Below are 23,998 nucleotides of genomic sequence, written 5' to 3'. Positions count from 1 at the left end.
AGTTACTTATAGTTTATGCTTTCACATTCTGATACTTTTACACAATAATCTTCAGCTAAAGGGAAAAGCAGTTGTTCACCAAATTGTAGCTGTTAACTTCTGAGCTGAGATCGATGTTCTGAAATGTTAATGAAGATGAAGTTTCTAAAAGTTGCACAGTTGTTTCAGCTTTGTTGTGTTTCTGGCTATCTGCAAGTACTTGACTCTATAATAAGACAAAGGAGATGTTTATGTCACAAATGACAATTTCTGGTTTCTAAAACTTGTCTTCAGTGTAAGAAGAATTTGAAAAGCCTTTTATCTTTCAGATGTTTGTCAGCCATTATAATATCTTTTCGCTGCTGAAATTATAAGGGTTGCGGGGGGGAGTTCATTATGAGGGAATGTGTGAGGGAATGCACAGATCAGAAAGTAAAATGTGCTTTAACAAAAGCAGATCCAAGACAAGCTGTGTCAGTCCAGGGCTCAGTCAAGTGGCTGCACTCCTTAACCTCCCAGTGATCAGAAAATCATTCTATGGCTTTTGCGGCACCCTGTTTTGCAACTAGAGTTCAAAAATATTAATAATATAGTAACATGAAAAGTGAAATATTCACAAAAGTAAACCTTTTTTCATATCCCAAGTTTGAATCCAGCCATCCTGCCTGATTTTGACTGGTAATGCTACGCATTCCCAGAATGGCCATCCATTTTCATGTGCTCTTGGCATTGTCCCCAAAATTTCAAATGGCCACCTTACTAAGATGTTATCTAAATTCTTCTCTGTGGCAGAGGATTCCCTGTTGTCCACAACAGACTTGCTAAATGTGTCTATTTGAACATATCAAACCAGTAACCGTTTCCCTGTCTCAGAAAAATAAGTGGTGTATGCCTGGACCAACAGCGAAATAGGATGGCTCTGCTGAGGAACAACATTGCTTGAGAATTGAGAACATTGCTCCCTACTCCCTCAGGTCCTCAGTAGGGTGTAAAAGTTAGCATTAGCATGGCTAGGTTAGCTTATGGTGTCTAAAGATCTCTTCCACTGACTTCATTTAAATTTCAGTATTACTATGAGAGCACAACCCATTCTGGACAAATATTTTTCTGATACATCTCATAGTAGTTGTATCATCTTAGTCTGTAGAAGAGCTTGTTTTCTACAGTTACATGAAAAGAAGTTGTAGGGAGCTGGGTGTTGGCCTCCTCTCACAGATAACTAGCAATAGAACAAGAGGGAATGGCCTCAAGTTGCACCAGGGGAGGTTCAGTTTGGAAATTAGGAGAAATTTCTTCTCAGAAAGAGTGGTTAGGCATTAGAATGGGTTGCCCAGGAAGGTGGAGGCATCACTGTCTCTGGGGGTGTTTAAGGAGGAAAGGTTGGACCTGGTGCTTAGGGACATGGTTTAGTGGGTAATATTGGTGGTAGGGGGATAGTTGGACCAGATGATCTTGGAGGTCTTTTCCAACCTTAATGATTCTATGATTCTATAATTGGTAGGTCAGAAACAGAATCTGTAGCACAGGACGCAGAGTGATGGATCTGAGTTTAACATAATTGTTATGAATGAGCTACTTGAACCACATGTTGGTACAAATATGACTGTGTAATAGCAATTTAAATGATAGCTCTTTTGTGGGTATTTTTCTGCTTTGTTTAAGACATTTTTGTTTTCATTTTATAGCCAAGCTCCAAGACATACTCGCAGAGTGGCAGACACTCAGTATCAGTAGAGGTTCAAATGCAGCGGCAGCGACAAGAAGAAAGAGAGAGTTTCCAGCAAGCTCAGCGACAGTACAGCTCATTACCCAGGTATGGCAACTGTCTGAAGCTATTCAGTGTATATGAGCCTGGAGCTAATTTCGTTTGTAGAAGGAAAATGGTGTGCTTAGTGCAGGCACTTTTGTTTAGCGTTGATATAAGGTGGAATGTATTCAGTGTGGAAGAGGCATAAAATTTCTTAAGTGAGAGCATGTGGTAGCTGTTTATTTTAGTAGAATTACTTCAGAGCTGATTTCAGTGGGATTTGATGTCACTCAGCACCCAATAGAATTAAGACGTTAAAACAAAGATATTCTTTGTGGGACACCATACAGTTTCATTTTCTGCAATTACAAAAATCTCCTGAGCATGACATGGGTTGCCCCCTTTTGACAGGTCAAACTTTTTTTTTCTTTTTTCTTTTTTTTTCTGTCACATAATTCCTTACTGGGTAGAAATTCTCTTTGTGATGCTGATACAAAGCAAAAATTAAAAGGAAAAAAGTAATCTCAAGACCTTGAACATAGAAAATGGAACTATCCAAAAAAACCAAGAGCCTCCAGTATATACTTTTCTTCTAAGTTACTGGATTATTAGCAATGGAATGCTGAAAATTGATACACTTTTTGTCTAAAAAAAATTATTTAAAAATTCTTAGTTTTTTTAAATTAGCTGATTGGGTAAGAAGTCTTTTACTTGATATTTATCTACCAGAATTATTAAATATTTACCCAACTGATATTGTAAATCAGATAACTATCATAGTTTAGCAATATGCAAATAGTATTTACATTTTCAAATATCAGTGGCAGTAGCTGAATGGAGAATCCTTTACTCCGGAGGTTGGTGTCAAATTTCCTGGTTTTTAACAACTGGTATTTTAGCAATTACATCATAGCTATTTTACTGAAACAAATAGTAGCTTCATGATCAACGTTATCTACCATGAACTCTTATCTTACCAACTTCTTTGAAAATAAAACAGATCTCTCAAATTTTCACATGCTATAGCACCTTTCAGTGTAAAATTTGTCTGTTAAGTTTGGAAGAAGGTGAGAAAGGAAAATGTAAAGTTATTGTGTTTTCTTAGAAAGAGTGTTGGTTTGTTATTTTGAAAGTCCTTATATTTCCTTTGCTTTTTACTTCTACCTTACTTCTGAAGTGATTACATGTATAAATGCCATGTTTGTTATCTTGATAAATTCTCTTTCAGTGTTACTAGTTTCATCAATAGATTAAGTAGGAAAACATGAATGCTAGTGTTGTTTTTAAGTTAAGTTGGGGGGGTGGGGATTATTTTTAGTTTGAAAACTATGATTTGTAAAATTTGCTTCCCCTGTTCTGCTCAATCACTGGTAACATTTAAAAGGTAGAATTCAGTTTCAGTGCTGTTCCAGTGGTAGAAATTCGTAACTGTAAGGAGAAAATTCATCTACAAGAAATCTGAAAAATTATTCTTTGGGCCATAGAAACGCTTGTTTTGAAATGAGTGAGTGAGAACTTCACTCAATGTGGTTTTCAACATCAGAAATGACTAGCCAGCTGGTAACAATGCATATTACTAAGTAATTAATGATTTTTTAATGATTGTGATTGAGCACTCTGGGAGTGCAGCGCAGCACTCAGCTGCACTGGGAGCAGACAGAATTTTAGGATGTTGGGCTAAAGTTGAGTTCTGTGAATACCACGATACTTCTATAACAAGCTGGGACATCTGTTTCTCCAGCTTTACAAACTGTTTGTAACTCTAGGACCAATCTGTAAAGAAATCTTAATCTTACTCTGAAACTTAGGTCCCAAGGTTAATGTTGCAACTATGACTTTGTAATGCTTATAGTTTGTGCGGTTGATTAATTCTGGAGCTTTGTTGCTTTTCATCTTGTATAGTCTCTAGGAGCCTCTATTTTTTTTCCTTTGTACTTTTAAATCATCAGTACTGGAGGCAAATATACTCTTTAGTCAATTTTAAGGAATCTTCCCAGAAAGACAATGAAAGTGGGCCAAATTATTTTGAACAAGTACCAGAAAACAGTCAGTAAATTAAATCAGTTCAACTAGTCATCATCTTGTCCCATGTGAAACTGTAAAAGCAATGTTTAACTCCAAGTTAATTTTGTAGTACTTAAAATTTATCTTGCTCTAGATCAGAAACCTGACAGTTTCGTAGCCTACAGAGGTTCATTCAATTTCCTCTTGTTCCAGGGAGTGATAAAACATGGCTCAAAAACATTGTTTCTTTGGCAGAGTTGGATATGTTAATACCAAGAACAGCTATAAAAATTTGCATAAGAATTTACATTATGTTATAATTTATGCTGTAATAATTTACATTCATCCTGAATAACAGTTTTCATCCAGAGGTCTCAAAATACATTACAAAAAAAGGTGGATATGGTCATTTTCAAGTTATATGCATGGAAGGAATATTGCAAAAACGTCAGCAAGTGTTCTTACTTTTACTAATGGCAGTGAAATTTTCCAGGTCACCGTCTCTCCACTGCATATTCATTGGAAGAAACCACACTGAGTCATGTGTGTTGACATGTAAAACCAAGCCATATATACACAACTAAATGATTTTCTTATTGATTAATGTCGCAATATATTTTGTTTTACTGCTTGATTCTCATACACCAATGTGAATCTCAAAGTGGGTACCTCTTCTGCTGCAACACAAAATTGTTTTATTTTATCATCACCAGTCTTATTTTAAATTCATAAAAGTATCTAGCAGCTTCATAGTAAATTAAAGCTATTTCAAAGCCATAATCTGTCTTTAAAAAAAAGTAGTGATTTATTGTGAAAAGAGATAAGAATTTGTAATTCCTCTATGTATTTGATTTATTTATCTGCCCCCATCATGATGGAGGTAAAAAAAAAAAAAAAAAAAAAAAAAAAAAACCAACGTTCTATCTGCCTTTTCTCTTATGCACTTATCCACAGCAAAGTGGAAAACAGTCCTGATAGCACAAAATTCCTTCATTCTAGAACTGTGAAGAAGAAACGCTCATCCGTGTAACTACCTATCAATAATGTGCTTTATCTTCTGACTTGTGCAGTGTTAGAGCAAATGTTTTAAAGATCTGCTTCTTGCATTTTTAATCAAGTATGAGTCTAGATTCAAATCTTTCATGAGTGACTACAAGTGCTGGCTGCTATCTGGTTTCTTAGGAAGCACAGCATTGTATATGGTCTTTCCTAGTCCGCAGCTGAGTTGTTGCACTTTTCTCTTGGGAACATGATAATAGTTGCAGTACTGTATGGGCATTCACAACATATTACTGCTGGAGAGTCCTGGAAACATAGCTCAACTCTCTAGGAAAAATTATCCCAGCAAAAGAGATAAGATACCTCTTTTGGGCAGAAGAAAACAAGGCTTCTTGAGAATTCTGTAGTTGGGGAAGCCTGCTGGCTTTGCAGAAGCACCCTTCTAGCACCCTTCTTTCTACACCCTTCTTTCTAGGGATTGTTGTCAATAACATTAATTGGGTACCAGAACATTTGTCTTATTTTTTTTTTTTTTTCCCCAGGCAAAGCAGAAAAAATGCCAGTTCTGTATCTCAAGACTCCTGGGAGCAGAGCTATTCTCCTGGTGAAGGGTTCCAGACTGCAAAGGAAAATCCCAGATATTCCAGCTACCAGGGATCAAGGAATGGCTATATGGGGGGACATGGCTTCAATGCCAGGGTGATGCTGGAAACACAAGAACTGCTCCGTCAAGAGCAGAGAAGGAAAGAACAACAACTGAAAAAAAAAACTTCCTCTGAAGGACCTAGCAACTATGACTCATATAAGAAAATTCAGGACCCTAATTATACCCCGCCTAAAGGTCCTTTCAGGCAAGATGTACCACCTTCACCATCTCAGGTAGCCAGGCTGAACAGATTACAAACACCAGAAAAGGGAAGACCATTTTATTCTTGAGGTAAAGAAAATGAAGATCAACTCATCATGCAATAAGGAACATTTTCATATAAAGACTTATATTTTGAAAACTTTTTAAATTGATGGTACTAAGGAATATATCCGTTGTCTGTTTCAGTGCCTTTAACAATAGGGGCAAAGAGTTGGTGGGCCTTATGTCTTTGCCATTCTTTCTCAAGTGTTCGATTCATGGAAGGATTTTCCACCATTTGACAATCATAGCGGAAGTGAGCAATGCAGCCCCTGCTTACCAAGCCCTGTAGCCCAGTTCAGTAGTTGTCAATGGCTTATTACTAGGATTTGTTGTAATGTGTTTTACTTTGCAGTGACTTCTTACACCAACATGCACCTTTGTGGCATAAAATTAATGAATTTGAGGTTGAACAAAGCATTAACATGCCCTTTTTTTATTTCTCTCGGGTCAGGAGGGGGGTTGCATATCACTCTTGAGTGGATAAGGCTCAGCTCTACTCAGTATCCAGTCCTAGGATGTTTTATGGTGGAGTCATTACCAGTCTTTGTTGATCAATATTGAAGTCTCTATATGCTGAAAAACTATCCCTCACCTGTTATGCACATATGCACTCTTTTTCTGTCTCTCCCCACTCTGAGATTATTAAAAAAGCCCTTATCCTGATTCATGAGGAAAACAATATTAGGCTCTCAGTTATCCTGAGGATCCTGTTACAATCGCCTTATATCTTAAGACATAGTCCATTATGAATGAAACAACTTGAGAGAGATTATTTATACGGTCACAACCAAACCCTTAATAAGCATATTCCATTATTTCATTAAATATGGAGACTTAAGAACAAACAAACAAGTGGTTTCTGTTTGACTTTACTTCTAAATTCATGTGGTCATATGACAACTGTGTCTAGGAAGAGAACTCAGGAGGGAGTCATCCCGTGGTCATCCGACACAGAGTTGTCATAGTTTGGGGAGATAACTTAAAAAAAGAGTGAAAGAAAGAAAAAGAAAGAAAGAAAGAAAGAAAGAAAGAAAGAAAGAAAGAAAGAAAGAAAGAAAGAAAGAAAGAAAGAAAGAAAAGAAAAGAAAAGAAAGAGAAAAAGAAAAAGAAAGAAAGTTAGTTTTCTTTGGATTAAAACAAAAAAAAGAAAAGAAAAAGAAAACAATTTATTCTTTTTACAATTTGTGAAGCTTTGTGAACAATTGCCTTGTGCTTCCATATACTGTACTGTTGCATCGTGAAGCTACATTAAAAATAAACCTTTAAGTACATGAATGAGACATAAGTGGAGACAAACTGTTACACATCATCCTGAAAACATGTCAGTATCCAAAAATAACTAAAATGAAAAAGATTGCTCTAGCAGTGAGTAATATTTGAATGTGCATATGGGATATGAGAGTTTCTTTTGCAACAGCTGTTTTTATGTTTGTTGGTCTGAACTTCGTGTATTGTAAAAATATAGCTGGGTTGTTGAAGTGCCTGCAAATCCTGATGTGAAAAGGCTTGAGAATGGATCTCAGCTTATCATGTACAAAAAGGAAAGAATGAAAGCAAGAAAGAAAAATCATGTATTGCGTGATTTTAAAAATGCCTATTTTTTTTTACTGGCACATTTTATTTTTGCGCCAACTTGTTTCTAGAATATATGTGAAATATCAGTACACATATCTGTGTCTTTTATGCCTGTTTGTTAATGGTTTTTGTTGTTAATAATGTACTCCATGTTTAAAAGTTGTTACTAATGTAAGCACAGTGACATTGGATGACAATAGCTCTTTTACACAGAATTTCCAGAACTGTGTAAAACAGCTTTCCGTGTACATATGAAATTTAGAATAAAAGGCTGTTTCCATTCTCGTCTTGGTATTGACTGTAGACCCTTAGGAGAACTGCTGCAGACATTGAGTTTAAAAAACCCTTAACAGATGTTATTTTATCCTATTCCTAATGGTTTGCGTGTGTCTTTGTGTGAGTGCTTATAAACATAGGCAAAAAAAAAAGAAAAAAAAAAAAAAAGATTCACAGCCCAGATGAACACCTGAAGAATATCCTCAGAGGGAAAAAATGCTCAGTTTAGTGTCGTATGTTATTTCAGGTCATACTGTGACATTTGAAAGGTACATTTTTAAGACAAAACTCTGTGGCAAAACTCTTTCCAGTCTGTTGCGTGGAATGCTCTCCCTGAGGAGAGTGCCATCAGGATATGGGCACCCTCTGTGCTCTGACCAAAACTGGTCACGTGGGAGGAAGCCCCTTTGGTACCCAGTGTGTATTTTGAGCTCTGATGTGAGGCCTTAACAGGAATGTTGACAATGGGAGAGGGCAGATTTATGAATAAAGTGATATTTACAGTGCCAGTAGTGATACTCTGTTTTCCCCATTAGTATTGAAGCTGTGGAGGGAGATTTTCTCCCTCTTCCCTTCATTTCTCCTTTTGTTGGATACTGCAGGCATGTCAATCATAATTCTGTATATGCATGACATCAGGCTGTTGCCATGGCAATAATAGTGTCAAATTATTCACTGTGACTTTAGTGTGGGATCTCAAGGGGAAGAGTAGCAGGAGACGCAAGGTGGACAGGCAGCTTTTGGTGCCCAAATAAACCAAAGGCATGATTTTGCAAAAGACCTAAACTGCAGTGACCTGCAGTTGAGAGAGAGAAAATGATGCTATTTGCAGTTTTCCAGGCCTTGCTGTCTCATCTCCTGTCTCTGCTCCTAGTATTCCATAGCTTGATGCTTCTATGGAATTATTTGGACAGGCAAATAATTGCAAGCACTAAAAAATGCATCCACAGGAAAGGAAAACAGGTTGAAGTCCTTTTCAAAATAAGGTCTTTGATAAACTGTTGTTGGAAAAAGGGCATGTGTTTGAAAAAGTACGAAGTATGGGATGTTTTACGTGTGAGGATGGCATATGTTAAAGTTTACCCTTGTATGAAACTCCTCTTCAAGGTGTTAACAATTTGCCATAATTAGATGTGTTCATGAAAGAAGGCAGATGTTCTCTTTGGGCCATGTCTGTGTTATGTTAGCAAAGAATAAGGTCTTTTTCTGGCTTCGTCATCCTGTCTTCCTCCTGACATAGCGTAGACAGGATTTCTAATATTAACTCCCATAAGTTGCAAAGGGCGATAAGGAAGTGGGAGGGAGATGTTTTAATAGAAAATGACCTTTAGTTCTGCATAGTGAATAGATCCAAAAGTTAATTGAGCTAACTGCATTACTGCAGTAATTTGTTTGTGGACGTATTACCATTATGAAATTAACTCTGTGACATTAGCGTGTTTAAGAATGGTCACAGGACAGACTGTAAGAGAGCTTACAACATCGAGGAGTGGGTGTAGAGCTTGCACATTTTTCTCTCCTGAAACCCTAAAAAATCCATCCACAAAGCCTGCTGGTATTTTATCAAAATAATTTGTTAATGCTATTGAAATTCCATGGGAAAGTTTAAAATTATTCATGTAGAAGACTGCTGCCTTTCTAAAAAAGCCTACTTCCCTTCTTGTTACAGGGCCTCCTTGGAAACAAGACTGCAGCCTTAGTGAGTTATTGCATGGGCCAGATATTTTAATATAAGTCTTGGAGAACTCTGCCATCAAAAACAGCAAAAATGGCATAGAGCCCAGCTGAACATGGTCGGAAAGTACAATTGCCATTTATTTCTGGCAAACAGTGGGAAGAACAACAAAACAAAGTTTAAACCCAACATGATTGTGGATGTATGGCCTGTCTTTCAAAGCTGTGCTGATGTTTTGCTCACATTCAAGCTGTTTATGAGTGTCTGTAACATTACATTTCTCTGTGCTGGGTATGTTGAGAAAGGAAAGGAAGAAACATTGGCCAGACAAAGAAGAGATGCGCCAGATTAGCAGTGTTGGCTAAACACAGGATATTCTTGAGTAATTCAAACCTTTGAACTTGCGTTGTTGAGACTTAAAGTGAATTTGGCTATTGCTGGTCCTGGCTTGCAAGTCTATTTTCAAAATATTTCCTAATTCTATTTGCTCTGCCTGACTGTTTCTACATCTTCTCTCTTGAGTCCTCAGTCTGGTTCACAGGAGTTGTGAGGAATCTATCAGGAATGCAAATGTAGAAAAAAACTCATCTGTTCCTTGTGCTGCTGTTGTGCTACCACACCCTGGCCATCCAGACCTACTATAAAGGTTAGCCCTGACTTGGCAGAGGAAGAGCAAGGGTCAGAAATCCAGGATGGGGAACTGACTTCGTGCAAGTGGGTTGTGTGCATGTGTGTGTACATGCGGGAGAGTGAGAGAGGCACAGATTGGATTCATTTGCCTATAATTCATGTCCAGCTTGAAACTCTCTTCAAGTATCTTGTAGCATTTCTTCAGAGCTCTTTCCATCTGTGCAGAAACCAAGACGATGATTTGATGCACATGGTTATTGTTTCATGCCCTCTCGTACATATTTTCTATTTTGTATCACTATCACACTCTCTTTTACATCTGCTGATTAACTCTGTTGCTTTTATTTGTTTCTCCAATTGGTGTGGAATTCATTCATATCCTGAGCTGCTTCTTGCAGTGATTGATATTTCTCCCAGCACTGCGAACTTATCTTAATATTTTCTGTCCTCAAGAGTAGTGTTATCTTTTGTAATTTACACTTTAATCACATTTTAAAAATTGAGACTGGAAGCTTGAGCTGGGATTACACAGAAACAAACTAAAGAATATGGCTCTCATTGCTATTCCATGTGCAGTGCACACTTCCAGGCACTTGCAGGGACCATACAGAGTACTGTCTGAATGAGATGAAGAAAAGCATCAAGCCCAGGAGCTTTGGAGGAAAAAAAAAAAAAGTTAAGGAAAGTTTTGAAAATATTTATGCCCAGTACATCTACTGTGAAAAAAATAATTCCTTAGAACTATCAAAGTCTGTCTGAATGGCTGATGGTTTCAGGGTTCAGACTTGACTGGTTTAAAGACAGAGGGCTGGAAAAGGAAGCTGCTTGTGCCAATCTAAAGGACACCAGAACCCTCTTACCTTGTAAATTAGCTCCTGAAATGCCATTTCCAGCTGCACATTTTACAGCAGCCAGACAGGAATGGGCTTACCTTCATGCACTGAGCTAAAAACTGCAGTGACATCTGTCAGAGAAGGAGGGGTGGCAGCCGTGGGTGATAATAGCTTTGGTAGTCTGATTTTAATCTGCTTGTTTGTTTGTTTAAGTAATCTTTGTTTGTGTTAGGAAAATAGGAAAAGAAATGAAGGGTGAGGAAGAGGATTAAAATGTGAGCACGAGAGATCTCTGCTCCGCTTTCACCATCAACTGTCACCAGCACAGCCACTGGTGGTTTCTTGCCTTCTTTTTCTTTGTGCCCCAAAGGCACAGAAAAGGAGAAACTATCTGACAGTAACCTCATCACAAAACTCATGCCCTTCCTAGAGATTCACTCTGCTGTGTTACTTGTACAATATGAATTAACAATGCAACAAGTAGAAAGATTTACTAAACCTCCTTGTCTGTGGGTTTCCCTGGGGTGAGTAGAGATTGTCACCTCTTAGGATTGGGGGCTGTGCTTTGTTTTTATCCTATGTATAACAGAATATTGTCCTTGGCAGTAACAGCTAGTAAATGTTTGTTTTTAGCATGAAAGGAGCTTTGTCTAACATTAGTTTGTATATATGTTTGCAATAGGTGTTGCATGGTAGACTGTCCCATTCTAGATGTATTCCTAGTCCTAGTGATAGTCTCATTTGAAAATACAGAGCACAATGCTGGAACCAGTCATAGCTTGGGAACTGCTACCTTCTCAGTTAAAATGAGTTCATCAGGTCTCTCCATTTAACTGAGGGTGCTACGCTTTTACAGGTTTTGTAGGGGGAGGGAGAGAGAGAGATGTCTTCCTCTTGGGATTAGGAAACATTCCTGTGGTCACTGTTTGAAACTGAAGAATTATCTATAGTAATTTAAAGAGATTTCAAGGAGCTGCAGCCTTTTGCCAGGATCTCAGAACAGTTATCGCCTTAGTGTTCAGCAAGCTGGAGAAGACATTAGTTTTCATTGCTCCACTGATGTAATTCTTATTCCCACTTAGAACTTGCTAAAGACAGAGACCCCATTCAGGGTATGCATCAGATTTTATATCTTCCTTAGGGGCAAGTGCAAAGCTTCGTAATACTTCAGCTGTAGCCAGGTTATTAAAAGCCAGTGGGCTCTTAGGAGCAGGAATGTCTTGCCTAAAACTTCATGTCTAATGATGAAGTACATTTTGTTTCATTCTGCCAACCATCTGTTGGTTCCTGTCCATGACGCACAACTTCAATTTTCTCAGTGTATGGTACATTCAGGCTCTGCTCTGTCGTCCAACACAAACTGCAAGAACCATTTTAATAAAAAAGTGTTTATAAATAATATTAAAGAAAATTTATTAATACCCAATCAGTCATTTTGTGGGTAACTATAGGCTGTAAAGGAAGGGAAATTTATGCTACAGAAACGACTTTGCCATTTGCTAAGGAAGATTTAAGTCTAAGAAATCTTTTTTCTCTTTAGGTTCCAAAACTCAACAAGGGTTAATCCAATCAACTGCAGCGTAATAAGGACTGGAAATGGCAATGTCTAGTTTTAGTGCCTGCAAAAATCTGTTTTATAATCTGGACCAAGTTCATTGTAATTTCACCCACATTGTTCCTTACTCTGAGAACTGTATAAAATCATATTAAAACAGAAGCCACTAAATTACACAACCTGTTGCTTCCCATAAGCTCAGTTAATACTTCATCCAACAAGGTAGAATATTTACATTATGACTGCGAAATAATTTGTGTTTTAATATCCCCTTCTTTATTTAAAAAATAGCTCACACAATTTTTGCAAATAGTAGCATACGGAATTTTACAATTGTTCATTCTTGTTTTTTAAAGTCAGTATGCATGAATAATTTTCTCATCTTTATGCAGAATTTTTCCACATTTTTGTTGACTAAAATATTGCTAATCTAATTTCCTATTAAAAAATTCATTTCCAGCATTGCAGAGCTGAAAGGTGTTACCAAGCATTTAGTCTTCAATTTACATACAACAAACCCTGTAATCTGATGGGGGATTTCACACAAGGATGGCTGGATGCAATTACATGGGCAAAGAAAAAAATTTGTCCAAGACTCTGTTCTACAGTAATTTCATCTGTTGGTCTCCCATTGAGAGTTCGTCTATTGCTAATTTGCTTATTGATGTGGACTTAAAAGTAGAAAAATCTACACAATATTGTCATACTAGTTTTTCAATGCCGTTTGCATTTTTTTTTCCTTTTTAATTATGATTTGGGTTTGTTAGAAAGGGATGAAGTAAACAGATTGGAATAATTCATTTGAGTTAACACTCATTGACAAGAAAACATTAAACATTCTCCAGATGAAGCACCAGTCATGAAAGGCAGAAGGATAATCCTAACATTACAACTCAAGTAAATTAGTTTTCTGATATATATTCCAGCATTGCATGAAGCTGTACCAATTCTTAATACTCGCATAATGCACTTTTAAACGATGCCAGAAATCATCATTACAACAGAGAGAGGGCTCACTGTTTGTGTTTATTAATGTGGGAATGTTGGAAGAGTATTAGATATTAAATTAGATATTAAATGTCACAGTCTAGCATGATTGGAGATAAACAACTGTAAAACTGATTGAGAAGATTTGGGCAGATAAATGCAAATGGAAAAACAGACCTCCATGCTGCTGTGGTGGAAACACGCCCCAATGTTACGCCCCTGCCATGAAACAACAAGCGCAACCCAATGGACCAGACCCTTTAGAAAGGTGGTGAGTGAAGGCTGAAGACATGGGACTGGAGCAAGCATGAGTCTGAAACAAATTTGCTGCTTCTGAGTGCAGGGAACTGTTTGTACATTAGCTGGCTCACGTCTTGCTTGCTTTCGAAGACTGGCCCAGATCAGCTATGTTTGTCCATAGGTGGACAACTGAGGTAGTGGTTTTGTTTGTTACTGGGAGGTTGGATACAAGGTTCTGTCCCATCACACTGTGCTGACAAGCCCATTGTAGTTGCTGCTTAGAAGCTTTGACTCAAAGCTGGTAAATCAGTCTGTGAATGCCAGGATACCTTCCTCCCCACAGAGGGTGGGAGGAAAGCAGGGCAGGGAACTGGGCCCTAACAAACGGTACTTCTGCATGCCAGGGGTGGTGGGGGGTGTCCTGTGGTTGGCTACAAATAATCGAAGCTGATTTTTCTCTCCCTGAGGTGAGGTGAGGCAGAGAGAAGAAGAAGAAGCAGTTTTTTTTTTCAAAAGCTTGACTGTTTTTGTTTGTTTCTTTGTATAGTTTTTCTTAGAAAGCCACATTAAGCTACTTGAATGTATTACCTTGCACTCCTATTAGTAGGCTGCTATAGCCACAGCAGAAGATGCTGCAACAACATTAATTTAACCTAACTGTTAAATTTCTTCTGAATTAGCTGGTATCCTGTGTATTCTTGCTCTACTGCAGAAGGATTGGGATGCAGTATTCAACATGGGAAGGAGCACATGAAAAACTGCTTTGGCGCTCAGAAAAAGAAATAAAAGAAAGAAGAAAAAAAAAAAAAGAATGTACATTACAGAGCAGCTGATCAATCTCCTGGTTATACCACGTGCGTTCTTCTAGTCCACACTAGACCATAAATGAAATGTGGTTAAGGGTTTATCTCCCTATAAATATCATGTGTATTTATTAAATGGTGAGTGATTTGCATTATTATGACATTTGATCGGTGGTATTCAAATCCAGCTGGTAAGGTTTCAGCGAGGAGCTGGGGGAGCAGCAACAGTTCCTCTATTGTCTTCAGTTGGCGTTGTGAGGCAGCAATGGGAGCAACACAGCCAGCAGTGCAGTAATCTAACACAGAATACACACTGCTCTTTTTGTTAAACATCTTCTCCTAAAAATGCTGGCAAGTACACATTGTTTCCTTATCATTTTTTTTCCTCTTGAGAGATTTCAATTCCATTTACCCCACAGGCCCAAATCCTTCCTGAACACATGAGTTCGACAGCAAGGAGGATTACTAGAAATAGCTTAGACAATGACCAAAAGCCGTCTTGCATGGCTTTTCTTTCCAGCCAGCCACCCACCTTTCATTATCAAGGGGATGAATACCATATCTGACTGCATAATCAAAATCCAGTGACCTGTCAGAGCAGACAGTAAAATAAAGCTCTGTTGCTGTTTCCCTTTGACTAGGCTTCAATTCTGGAACCCTTTTAACCCAATTTTTCTGAAATATTGTAACTTGTAGGCATTTAAGGATGCAACCACTGAGCTAATATGTTTTAGAGTGTGTCTTTATAATATATATGGTATATTTAGAGTCCTGATTCCTGGTAAAATTGGAGCACCCTGATGCCAAAATAATAGCCTTTAATTAAAAGAGCTACAGCAAAGAGAACTAAAAGCACATTGAACAATAGAAATCCCTGACCATTTTTTCCAGCAATTCTTCTGCCTGTGATATTTGCCAGCATAGTCCTGACAAATGTCTAAAGTATAAATGAATGCTCATGTGGATCTTGAATGCCATTCAACATATGGGAAGAACTGCTTACTTCTCTTCAAACACAGTTCCATGTAGCCATCAATGAAAAAAGCTCTTTTTTTTTTTTTTTTTAACTACTTCATTACATTACACTTAGTGTATTAATTCTGGGCAGAAGTTCAGAGAAGGTTATACAAGATGCCAAAGGGCCATATTCTTCTGTTGCAAAGTCTAATGCTAAACTCTGTAACTGAGAACCAGCTCTAGATTTTGTAGGGAATTGCAGAAAAGGACAAATTCTAAAATGTTTTTCTGTACAGTGTATTTGACTTGTTTACTCTTAACTAATTCAAAGAAACAGCAAAGGTCAACACGGGCATAATACTCTTTTTGGTGGAATGGTGAGGGAAAATGAAAGGCCTGATTTCACACCTCCAGTATAGCCATGCCACCAAAGGGGGTCCCAGAGTGAGTGCTTGGGTAAGCCCCACACCTCCCTCAGGTCTTTTTGTCCCTGGAGCTAGAAGGTAGGCAAGTTTTCACAAAGACTCCTCTAAAGGTCTTCTCAGAAAGTCACAGTACATTGCTCCTCATGGTTGTTCCAGACTTATAATTTTCAGACTAAGTGTTAGGTTGCCTGTTTTAACAATAGCTTGTCTGAATTTTTAGAGGGAACAACAGGGGAAAAACTTCTGGGATCCTTTTTATTTTTTCCCTTCCTTTCCTTTCACAAAGATGTTAGGTTAGCCATTTTGCCCAAAGAGGATGAAAAACAGTTCCTTCTGTAACACAGATTCTCTGAAAATGAGAAATAGTTTGTCCTGTTCATTAGGGAAGTGTGCAAACTACAGAAGTCAACCTATGAGCCATGGTACCATATTCAGCATCAAGCAGCAGACTGCCTGATTGTACTGTGTTAACACTAGACCTAGATCTGTCTAATAGCACTTGACAAACTGTGTCTTGGCATCAAGCCCTGGTGCCTTAAGTTATCTTTTTTTTTTTTTTTTAACTCTTAACAGAATGAAAATTTAAATTTTTAATACTGGTAGACTTCTAATTGACTGATTTGCTGAGTATTTTCAGAGCTTTGCTCTTGTGCAAGTAGGCTTTTATAGACAAGACCTTCACAGCCAGGGATGCATGTCTCTACTTAGTGTGCAAAAGTGAAGGACTACTTCTGAGACGTCTATTTTGTGTGACAGAGAAGAAGTATCATAACCTAGTGGAAGATATTAATTTTTAATATTTTATTTCAAATTTTAAGGTGTGCAGTTGCTGGATAATGAAAAATACTTGGAAGCAAGCATTTGGGGAGAAATGTACATGAATCAGAAGGATGCTTATTTTTTATTGTCACTTCCTATGATCTTCAGAAAATGCTGACTGCAGTCAGCAATGTTGGCAACAGACTTTTTTCATAGACCTCTTGAAGTATTGCAATACCTCATTGCCCACAACAGCCAGCCAGGCTTTTAATAAATTAGCCCTGAATATATAGATTCTGGCGAGATTCTGAGGTCAGAAGAGACCATTGTAATCATCTGGCGTATTACCTAACTTCCCTTTAACACTGACTGTGGAATTTCACTCAATAATTCCTACATCAAACCCAGTGACTTGTGGCTGAAATAAAGAAAATCTTTCAGAAATACATCCAGTTTGTATTTAAGACGATAAAGGATGGAGAATTTACCACATCCTTTGGCAATCTCCTTCAGTTTTTAATTGCTTGCACTGATAAAAATGTATGTTATCTTCAGCCTGAAGTTTTCTAACTCATCTTTGATGATCTTGTTATGCCTTTTTGTGTGCTGAGTTATAAAGTGATGTTACATAGATGTGATTTCACACACGAAGCATACCATGCCTCAGTAAGAGCTGGGGGCCAAATGAGAATCCATAGTCTTGATCTTCAGAAATTCTGAGCAAGGAAAACTGAAGGATTAAGACCAAGACTGGTTGAAGCCCAAAGCTGTCTTATGTACTGCATTTCCATCTGCAGACTGGACACAATCAAAAGTAGAGATCAGTTTTGAAAACATGACCTGTAAATATCACAATTTCAAGTTAGAAATCCATTTTCCAGACAGTGCCTGCTGTCAGGTTAACTTTTCCTCATTGCTTCAGTATCTCCTCTTTAATGTTGTTGTTGTTGTTGTTGTTGTTGATGATGTTGTTTGTTTTGATGTTTCCGTAACTAAAACTGGCCTTGTGTTACAAAGAGTTGTTTTGTAGATTATTAGCCAGTACTGTGACCTAGAGATAATTCTTAACGTTACTTCTGTTTGGTAAAAAATCATGATGCTTTGTCATCTTGAACCTACAAACCTCTCATAAGGGACTTTAGTCTTATTCCTGCTATTGAACAGAGGGCATTCTCATATCCTTCTGTTGTCAAATCAGAGGTTATGACTGAAGCTGTTTTCAAGGAAAGGGATGCCCTTGAAAACTGAAAATTTAAATTTGGCTTGAAAAGCTAAGATAAATATTTCCTATTCTAACAGATTTTTATTTTTTTGTAGCAAGATGACGACAAAAAGGAGAACAGGAAATTCAGCTTCAAGATAAATCAAACACAGTATTCCAAATCTGTCTCTCTTTTTTTGTTTGCTTGTTTTTTAACCTTTTTTTTTTTCCCTCTATTTTTTTCTCTAAACACAAAGGGATATATGCCATTGCAGGGATAAGACTGAGCAACTTGGTGTTCAGTCGTGCCAAGGAGAGAATATGATACTTTACGTGAACATGTCAAGGTAATGTCTATTAAAAAAAAAAAAAAAGAGGCACAGATTGACTTTTTAAATCTTTCACAAAGATCTTATCTATTCATAACCCAAATCAAAGCAACTCTGATTGCTCTATCAAGTCTAATATATAATTAAGGCAATTCAGTCCTAAGGTTTGGGGTTATCGTAGTTCTTTTGATTTGAGTTGCTGATTGTCTTAGTGAAAGAGCTGGTTGGGAATTTTTTGACAGAGAGGTTTTCATCTTAAAGAAAAAAACGATCTGTCAAAAGCAAAACTTATTAGTGAGGAAAAAGCATGCAGAATAATCAATAGCCCAGGAGTTTTGACACTTGCAAGTGTGTAGTGGTGCAAGTCCTTCCTCTCAGCCAGGTAAATGCACAAACCACTGGGCTGCTAGCTAGTTCAGACTGCATCTCAGATCCTCTTTCCTGTTGTCTTCATGTAAATTGTATTGAAATAAATGCCCTAACTACTGGGCTGTATATTCAGTCCCTCTATATCTCTGGCAGGTTTTCATTTGGCCTTGATACTGTAGTGAGAAAGGTTGAAAACGCTAAGAAACACTCCTACATTGCACATCTGAGCTCTGAGATCTTTGTCAACTGGTCTGCCATGAAGTCTGACCTGTGCAGTCTTTTTGGATGTTCATTATACCAAAGACCTGGATTGTACATGAATTTCAACTTTTGTGTAACACCCATCAGACTGAAGGGCCATGCACATGCTTACACTTTTGTGTACTTATAACCACCTCCATAAACCGAGGTGTGAGCAGCAGGCTGATTTTGATACTATTTAATGGTGAGGTTGCAGACATTTTGAAGAAGGGACTGTGCATGTGCTTTTCTGTACATATGCAGACTGCACATAATGCTGCATGTTAGCAGAATACAGTTAGGCTGAGAGGTGTTAGTGTCTGCCAACAGGGATGTCCTTGCTCCAAAGAAAATAACAATCCTCATTAAAAATAATGGGTGTGCCAAGTAATCGGCCAGGCTCAACGAACAAAGCAATCAAGCCCCTTTATGAGGTAAAAGCAGCTGGTGGCTGAGGAAATACCAGCGGCACTTGGATGTAGTTTTACAACACGGGAGCTTCAGCAGCAAGGAGCTGAAGGAGTTCCTTCCTGCCTTTCTTCCTGGCCTTCCTCGAGCATCTTGCCCACAGACTGCTGCCCCTCAGCACAGTCTGTTCATGGTGAGCTCAGCTGGATGTAAATGGGGGAAGAAAAGGGGTGAGGGATGGCTAGGTGCAATGTGAACTCCCAAAGCTGTGGCTGCTACCCAAAAACCAACAACTGAAACAACACTGAAACTGCAAATGTATATTGTTTCACTGATTTGTGGATGAAACTAAGTTGTGAATAAAACCAAAATAATATAGTTTCCATATTTCCTTTAGAAGGAGAATTTAGTGCCTCATAACATATTCTACTGAATGTAAGACTTCATAAATTCCTACCCCAGCCATGCTGCTTGCTAGAATGCAAGTCTTCAACAAGTGCACTCCACTCAGGGTGGAATTTACTTTATCTAACTCAGGCTGACTAAAAGTGAAGTGTCTAAGTTACTCATATAAACATATTTTTGAGCCAGCTGAGAGGGAACCACCTACAAAAAGCAATCCTGCCTATCCTGAAAAAGGGCTCAAAACCAGCAGCTGAGCCTGGCCCTATGCTTTAAAGAAAGTCCAGATGATTGGCAGCTGATTTTTAGAGTGCTGAAGTATGATGAATTCCACCCTGAAAATCAAAATCTTGTCCCACTGACATTTAAAACAAGACTTTTTGAGAGATTTCAATTCTTATCTTTTAAAAGGAAAGCACAGTAAAGTCCAAAAGAACTTAGATCTAACTGAATACCTCCCTTAATCTCCCATGACATGTTACACAGGGCAGTGCTATACTGGGAAGAGAGAAGTGAGAAAAAAAACAACTAATTTTATTTTTTGGTAAATCTGTTCTTGAATCTTACATACCTCACAAATCTGGTGTTTTGGAAATGTAGTTAATATTTGTAAAGTGCTTCCTAGGTGGAAGATGCGAAAGCCTGTTCGTTTATTAATAACAAATACTTAAAAAGCAAGCACTAAACACTTAGTCCTAATCCTAACACTACTACATTATGGAGGAGATGAGAAATCCAACATAAGTAACGACAAACCACACAGCACCAATCACAGAAGTTACAAAATTCCAGCAGGGACCTGTCTTTTTAAAAACAACAACAACAACAACAACAAAACCACTAAACATTAAATAATGGCTTTTGTTCCAAAAAGTTATTTTAAAATGCCCACCATCTGCTTTAAGCTCACAATAGCCAGGAAATTTAGAGTCTGAAAATCTCTCCTTAACTCATCCCATTGTGCCCTGTGGATGGAAAACCTATTTGCATCTAATAAAACAATGCATGCCAATGGAAATGTCATCTCTTTTGGCAAGTTGCATAATTCTTTATAGCTGTATATTAGATCCAGATGCTTTGGCAAAAGATATCTTCCTTCAGGAGTACTGCTTGAGGGAGGCTGTATTGATTGCTGTATTTGCACTTATAGATTGGACCGTGGCAATCACTAAAGACAGGCAGGGAAACATTTTGATTCTGCATTGTACAGCCTCAGTCTTGCCTTTAAAAGCAAACCAAATAAATAAATAAATAAATAAATAATCTATTTTTATTATCTGTATATTTTTAGCAGTACATCATAAAAAAAGAGATTAAAGGGGTTATTAAGGAAGCTAGCCAATATGTCCTGCAGACATTTCCAATCTTCACATGAGGCATTCAACAATTAAAGTAGTATATGATGGTCCAGCTCACAACTCCAATAAATAACTGCAGATCAAGACACTGATTGTCATGAGACCTTTCCCTCAGCACAGAACTTCCTAACAAATTTGTGGCTATTGAAGGTACTCAGCAGCTCAGTTGCCACTCCAGAGCATAGCAAGAAATCTGCAATGGCATTGATGACTGTTGCTCCATCGCATACAGTTATCTTTGTACTCAGAGCCTGTGACTAGGCACCAGTCAGACTAATTTGTCTTAATTCAATTTAGTTAGATAGGGGCAGCTTGTAGGTGGACTTATATTTAACATTAAGTAAATCAATTTAACTTGAGCAAGTGGCTTTACAGGCACATCTTAGGCTGACATAAGTAGTTTTCCACCAAAAGAAGGCCCATGCTGTGGTTTCTGGCATACCCAGCTCAAACTGTGTCACAGTATAAAGTCACATTGGAGATATTTGTAATCATCCCTTACATTTTAGGTGGTGCCTATGATGTTTAACAGTCTTTTAACCTAGAACACGGTTTACAGTAAAGTATGTTTGGGGAGCTGGAAGTTTATCATGTCTCCAAAGAAAAGTTGAAAGAAACCAGCTGATCAGCTGTGGAAATTTTTTATCTGTTGCATAGTCAGTCTGGGCTACTCCACTGATGATGTTATTCATTAACTTGCATGTATTAATTGATGGCTCTGAATATAATGCACATGATTTCTTTAACTTTACCTGATGCTTATTTTTTTCAATAGTGTAATTAGCATAATATGTTAAAAAGCAATCAACATGACACTTCTGAGTTACTCGACCTGAGTGAGTATGAAGCTGGCACAAGACAGTTTGGTGACTATATTTGCTTTAACTTGTAGGTTTGGCAACAAAAAAAAAGTCTGAGGATAATATTCCCAGTTTCAAGAGAACATAGCCTTTGGAAAAAATGGTAGGAGGAAAAAACACAGGGGCCTTATCTTCTTGACTTAGATGAAGACTGACTGAGAAAATGTACTGTACCTTTGAGTTTTGCCCATACAGCATGAAAGATGAGGTCTTTCCCTTAGCTAAACTACACCTTCAAACAGAACCAACAATGCTGAAGAATTTTTTTCTCTGGGCAGCTTTTATATTTTGAGAAAGCTCAAGTTCTGTTATGACTTTCAGAAAGTGACAGTCTGTTCTAAGGAAAATATTGAATTCTACAAATAATCACAGAATATGCTGCATACTGTTTATTAGCTTGATCTTTCTTCCTTAATTGATGTTTGCTGTGAAAATACAGTTCAACCAAGCAGAAGGGGGAAAAAAATGTGTTGTACCACATTAATTTCACTTGTACAAGCACATAAATGGTCATGTAATGGTTCCATGGGTTAATTTCATCCTGAGAGAGGCTCATGGGTTAATTTCATCCTGAGAGAGGCTCAGTCTTTTTTTTTTTTTTTCCTTTCTAAAACATCCCATTTCATAAATAAATTGAATTTTGTGTTTTGCTAGGCCAATGAAAGACAGCTTCTATGGCTTGTCTTGTCCTCTCTGCCTTCATTTTCCCTTGGGCACCTTTTAGGCAAGGTGAAATATTGTGTCCTTGTGGCTTGAACCTCTGTTTGCTAAAATACAACAAAGGAAAGTATTTTAGTTATAGAGATGATTGTTTTGCTGGGTTCCACAAAGAAAACAAACAAACAAACAAAAAAACAAACACAAACAGCAGCACAGAGTCACAAAAGAATGGATCCAACACCATTTGACATAAATGAAAATCTTTTAATTCAGTTCAATAGGCTTTAATCAGACCAGTATAGCCCTATTTCCTGGGTTTGTTTTGAAGTATCCTTTACACTTAAGAGATGAGAACTAAACCCTTCTCCCCCTCCCCCTTCGTGTTTATGATCCAGGCTTTTGTAATAGTCGCATTTTCCTGCAATGCCTGCAGAATACCAATGAAATGTTTCTTCCCATAGTGACACATACAATCATCCTCAAGTGGGAGGAACGGTATTTACAATACCCTACTAGACTCTAGCTTTAGCTGACTAAATTCCTTCAGCTGTGTCTTATGGGTTGCTACAAAATGCTGTGAAAACACAAGGAGCACCTACGTGCACCAGAAATACAAACTGCATGGCTTAAAATGCATAGCCTTCCAAAGACTGACTCACAGGTTTTCATTCGGAGAATATGGCCTTTATTGCCTCTACACTGCTGTGCTATCATGTGCCAAATTGTAGTTGACAAAGTGATATAATAGATGAGTTTAGATGAAGCTGTTGGCTGGTAGAGAAGCCAAGAAAAACTCATGGCTTGAATGTTTTGAACTCCTAGACCTTTTTCCAGCCTCATTTACTTTTTAAATGCACAGTGTGGCAAAGCTATCCAGCAGACAGCCCAGTTGTATGTAGGACTTTGTATTGTATCTTTGTTTTTAAGCATGTCTAACAGCGTTGCTCTCATAGCAGGCAGGGTTTCTGGAAATAATCAGTGAATCCAGAGTCAGAACAAAAGTGCTAATGTGGTACCAAGTTCCTGAGTAAATAAACAATTTCCAAACAAAATCCTTTCAACAGCATTGCATGTCTGTGTCAACACTGTGCTTCCTCTATGATGATCTGGTCAGCGGCACGCCAGCTACACAGAGGAGGTCATACGCTTCCTACAGCTCTATGCCGAAGATGGGAGTTTTTTACAGAATATACCACTCAGGGCTTCTTGTGAGCCACAGGAGCTGCATTTTGTGGCATGATTAGAGACAAAAAATCAGAAGGAAAGAAAATCCTGGTGGGCATATTTGAGAGTGAATAAAAGACATGAAACAAAGGCTGCTTTTGCCAGCGCAGTGGCCATTAGCTAGTCAGAGACATAAACATGTTTGTTGTTTATCACCCAACCATATAGACACAGAATTTTAATACATGAAAACAATGTCTCAGATACTTTATATGCTACAGATTAATAGGAAATAACTAACAGGAAAAACAAATAAACAAAAACAAACAAACAAAAAAACACCTTTGCATGTACGCATTTGCTTATTTCACATATACAGCATCTCAGTAAAAAACACTGATTTCATACATATTGAGAACTGAATCCAGAAACAGGGGGTATCTACTTTATAGCTCAAATATAATGGAATAACCATTCTCCTGAGATTTTTTTTTTTTGATCACATATGTGGGAAACCTCACGGGACTCCTTGATTTTGTGTGATTGCTACTAATTAAGAGATGTAGAAAGCTTGCAATAATCAGTTCTTCTGATAGGATTTTTGCCAAGGCAGTTTGAAAGAGCTTCCAAGAATTGTGCAATCTATGTCTTGG

At 37.8% G+C, this 23,998-nt stretch overlaps 1 protein-coding gene across 11 annotated transcripts in view; it reads left to right on the top strand.

Annotated features, from left to right (window-relative positions):
• The window catches only part of PARD3 (par-3 family cell polarity regulator), a 448,908-nt gene extending 442,180 nt beyond the window's left edge, over nt 1-6,728 (top strand). For all 11 annotated transcript variants that reach the window (XM_083826068.1, XM_083826067.1, XM_083826066.1 and 8 more), the window contains 2 exons: nt 1,665-1,792; nt 5,272-6,728. In XM_083826068.1, coding sequence (XP_083682194.1) covers nt 1,665-1,792; nt 5,272-5,665 — 522 coding nt within the window. In that variant the 3' untranslated portion in view covers nt 5,666-6,728. The remainder of the gene's footprint in view (nt 1-1,664; nt 1,793-5,271) is intronic.
• The last annotated feature ends 17,270 nt before the right edge of the window (nt 6,729-23,998 follow it).

Source organism: Anser anser, assembly GCF_964211835.1.
Source record: "Anser anser genome assembly, chromosome: 2".
NCBI classification, from domain to species: Eukaryota; Metazoa; Chordata; class Aves; order Anseriformes; family Anatidae; genus Anser; species Anser anser.
The sequence above is the reverse complement of the archived record's forward strand: the minus strand, read 5'-3'. Positions and strand labels throughout refer to the sequence as shown.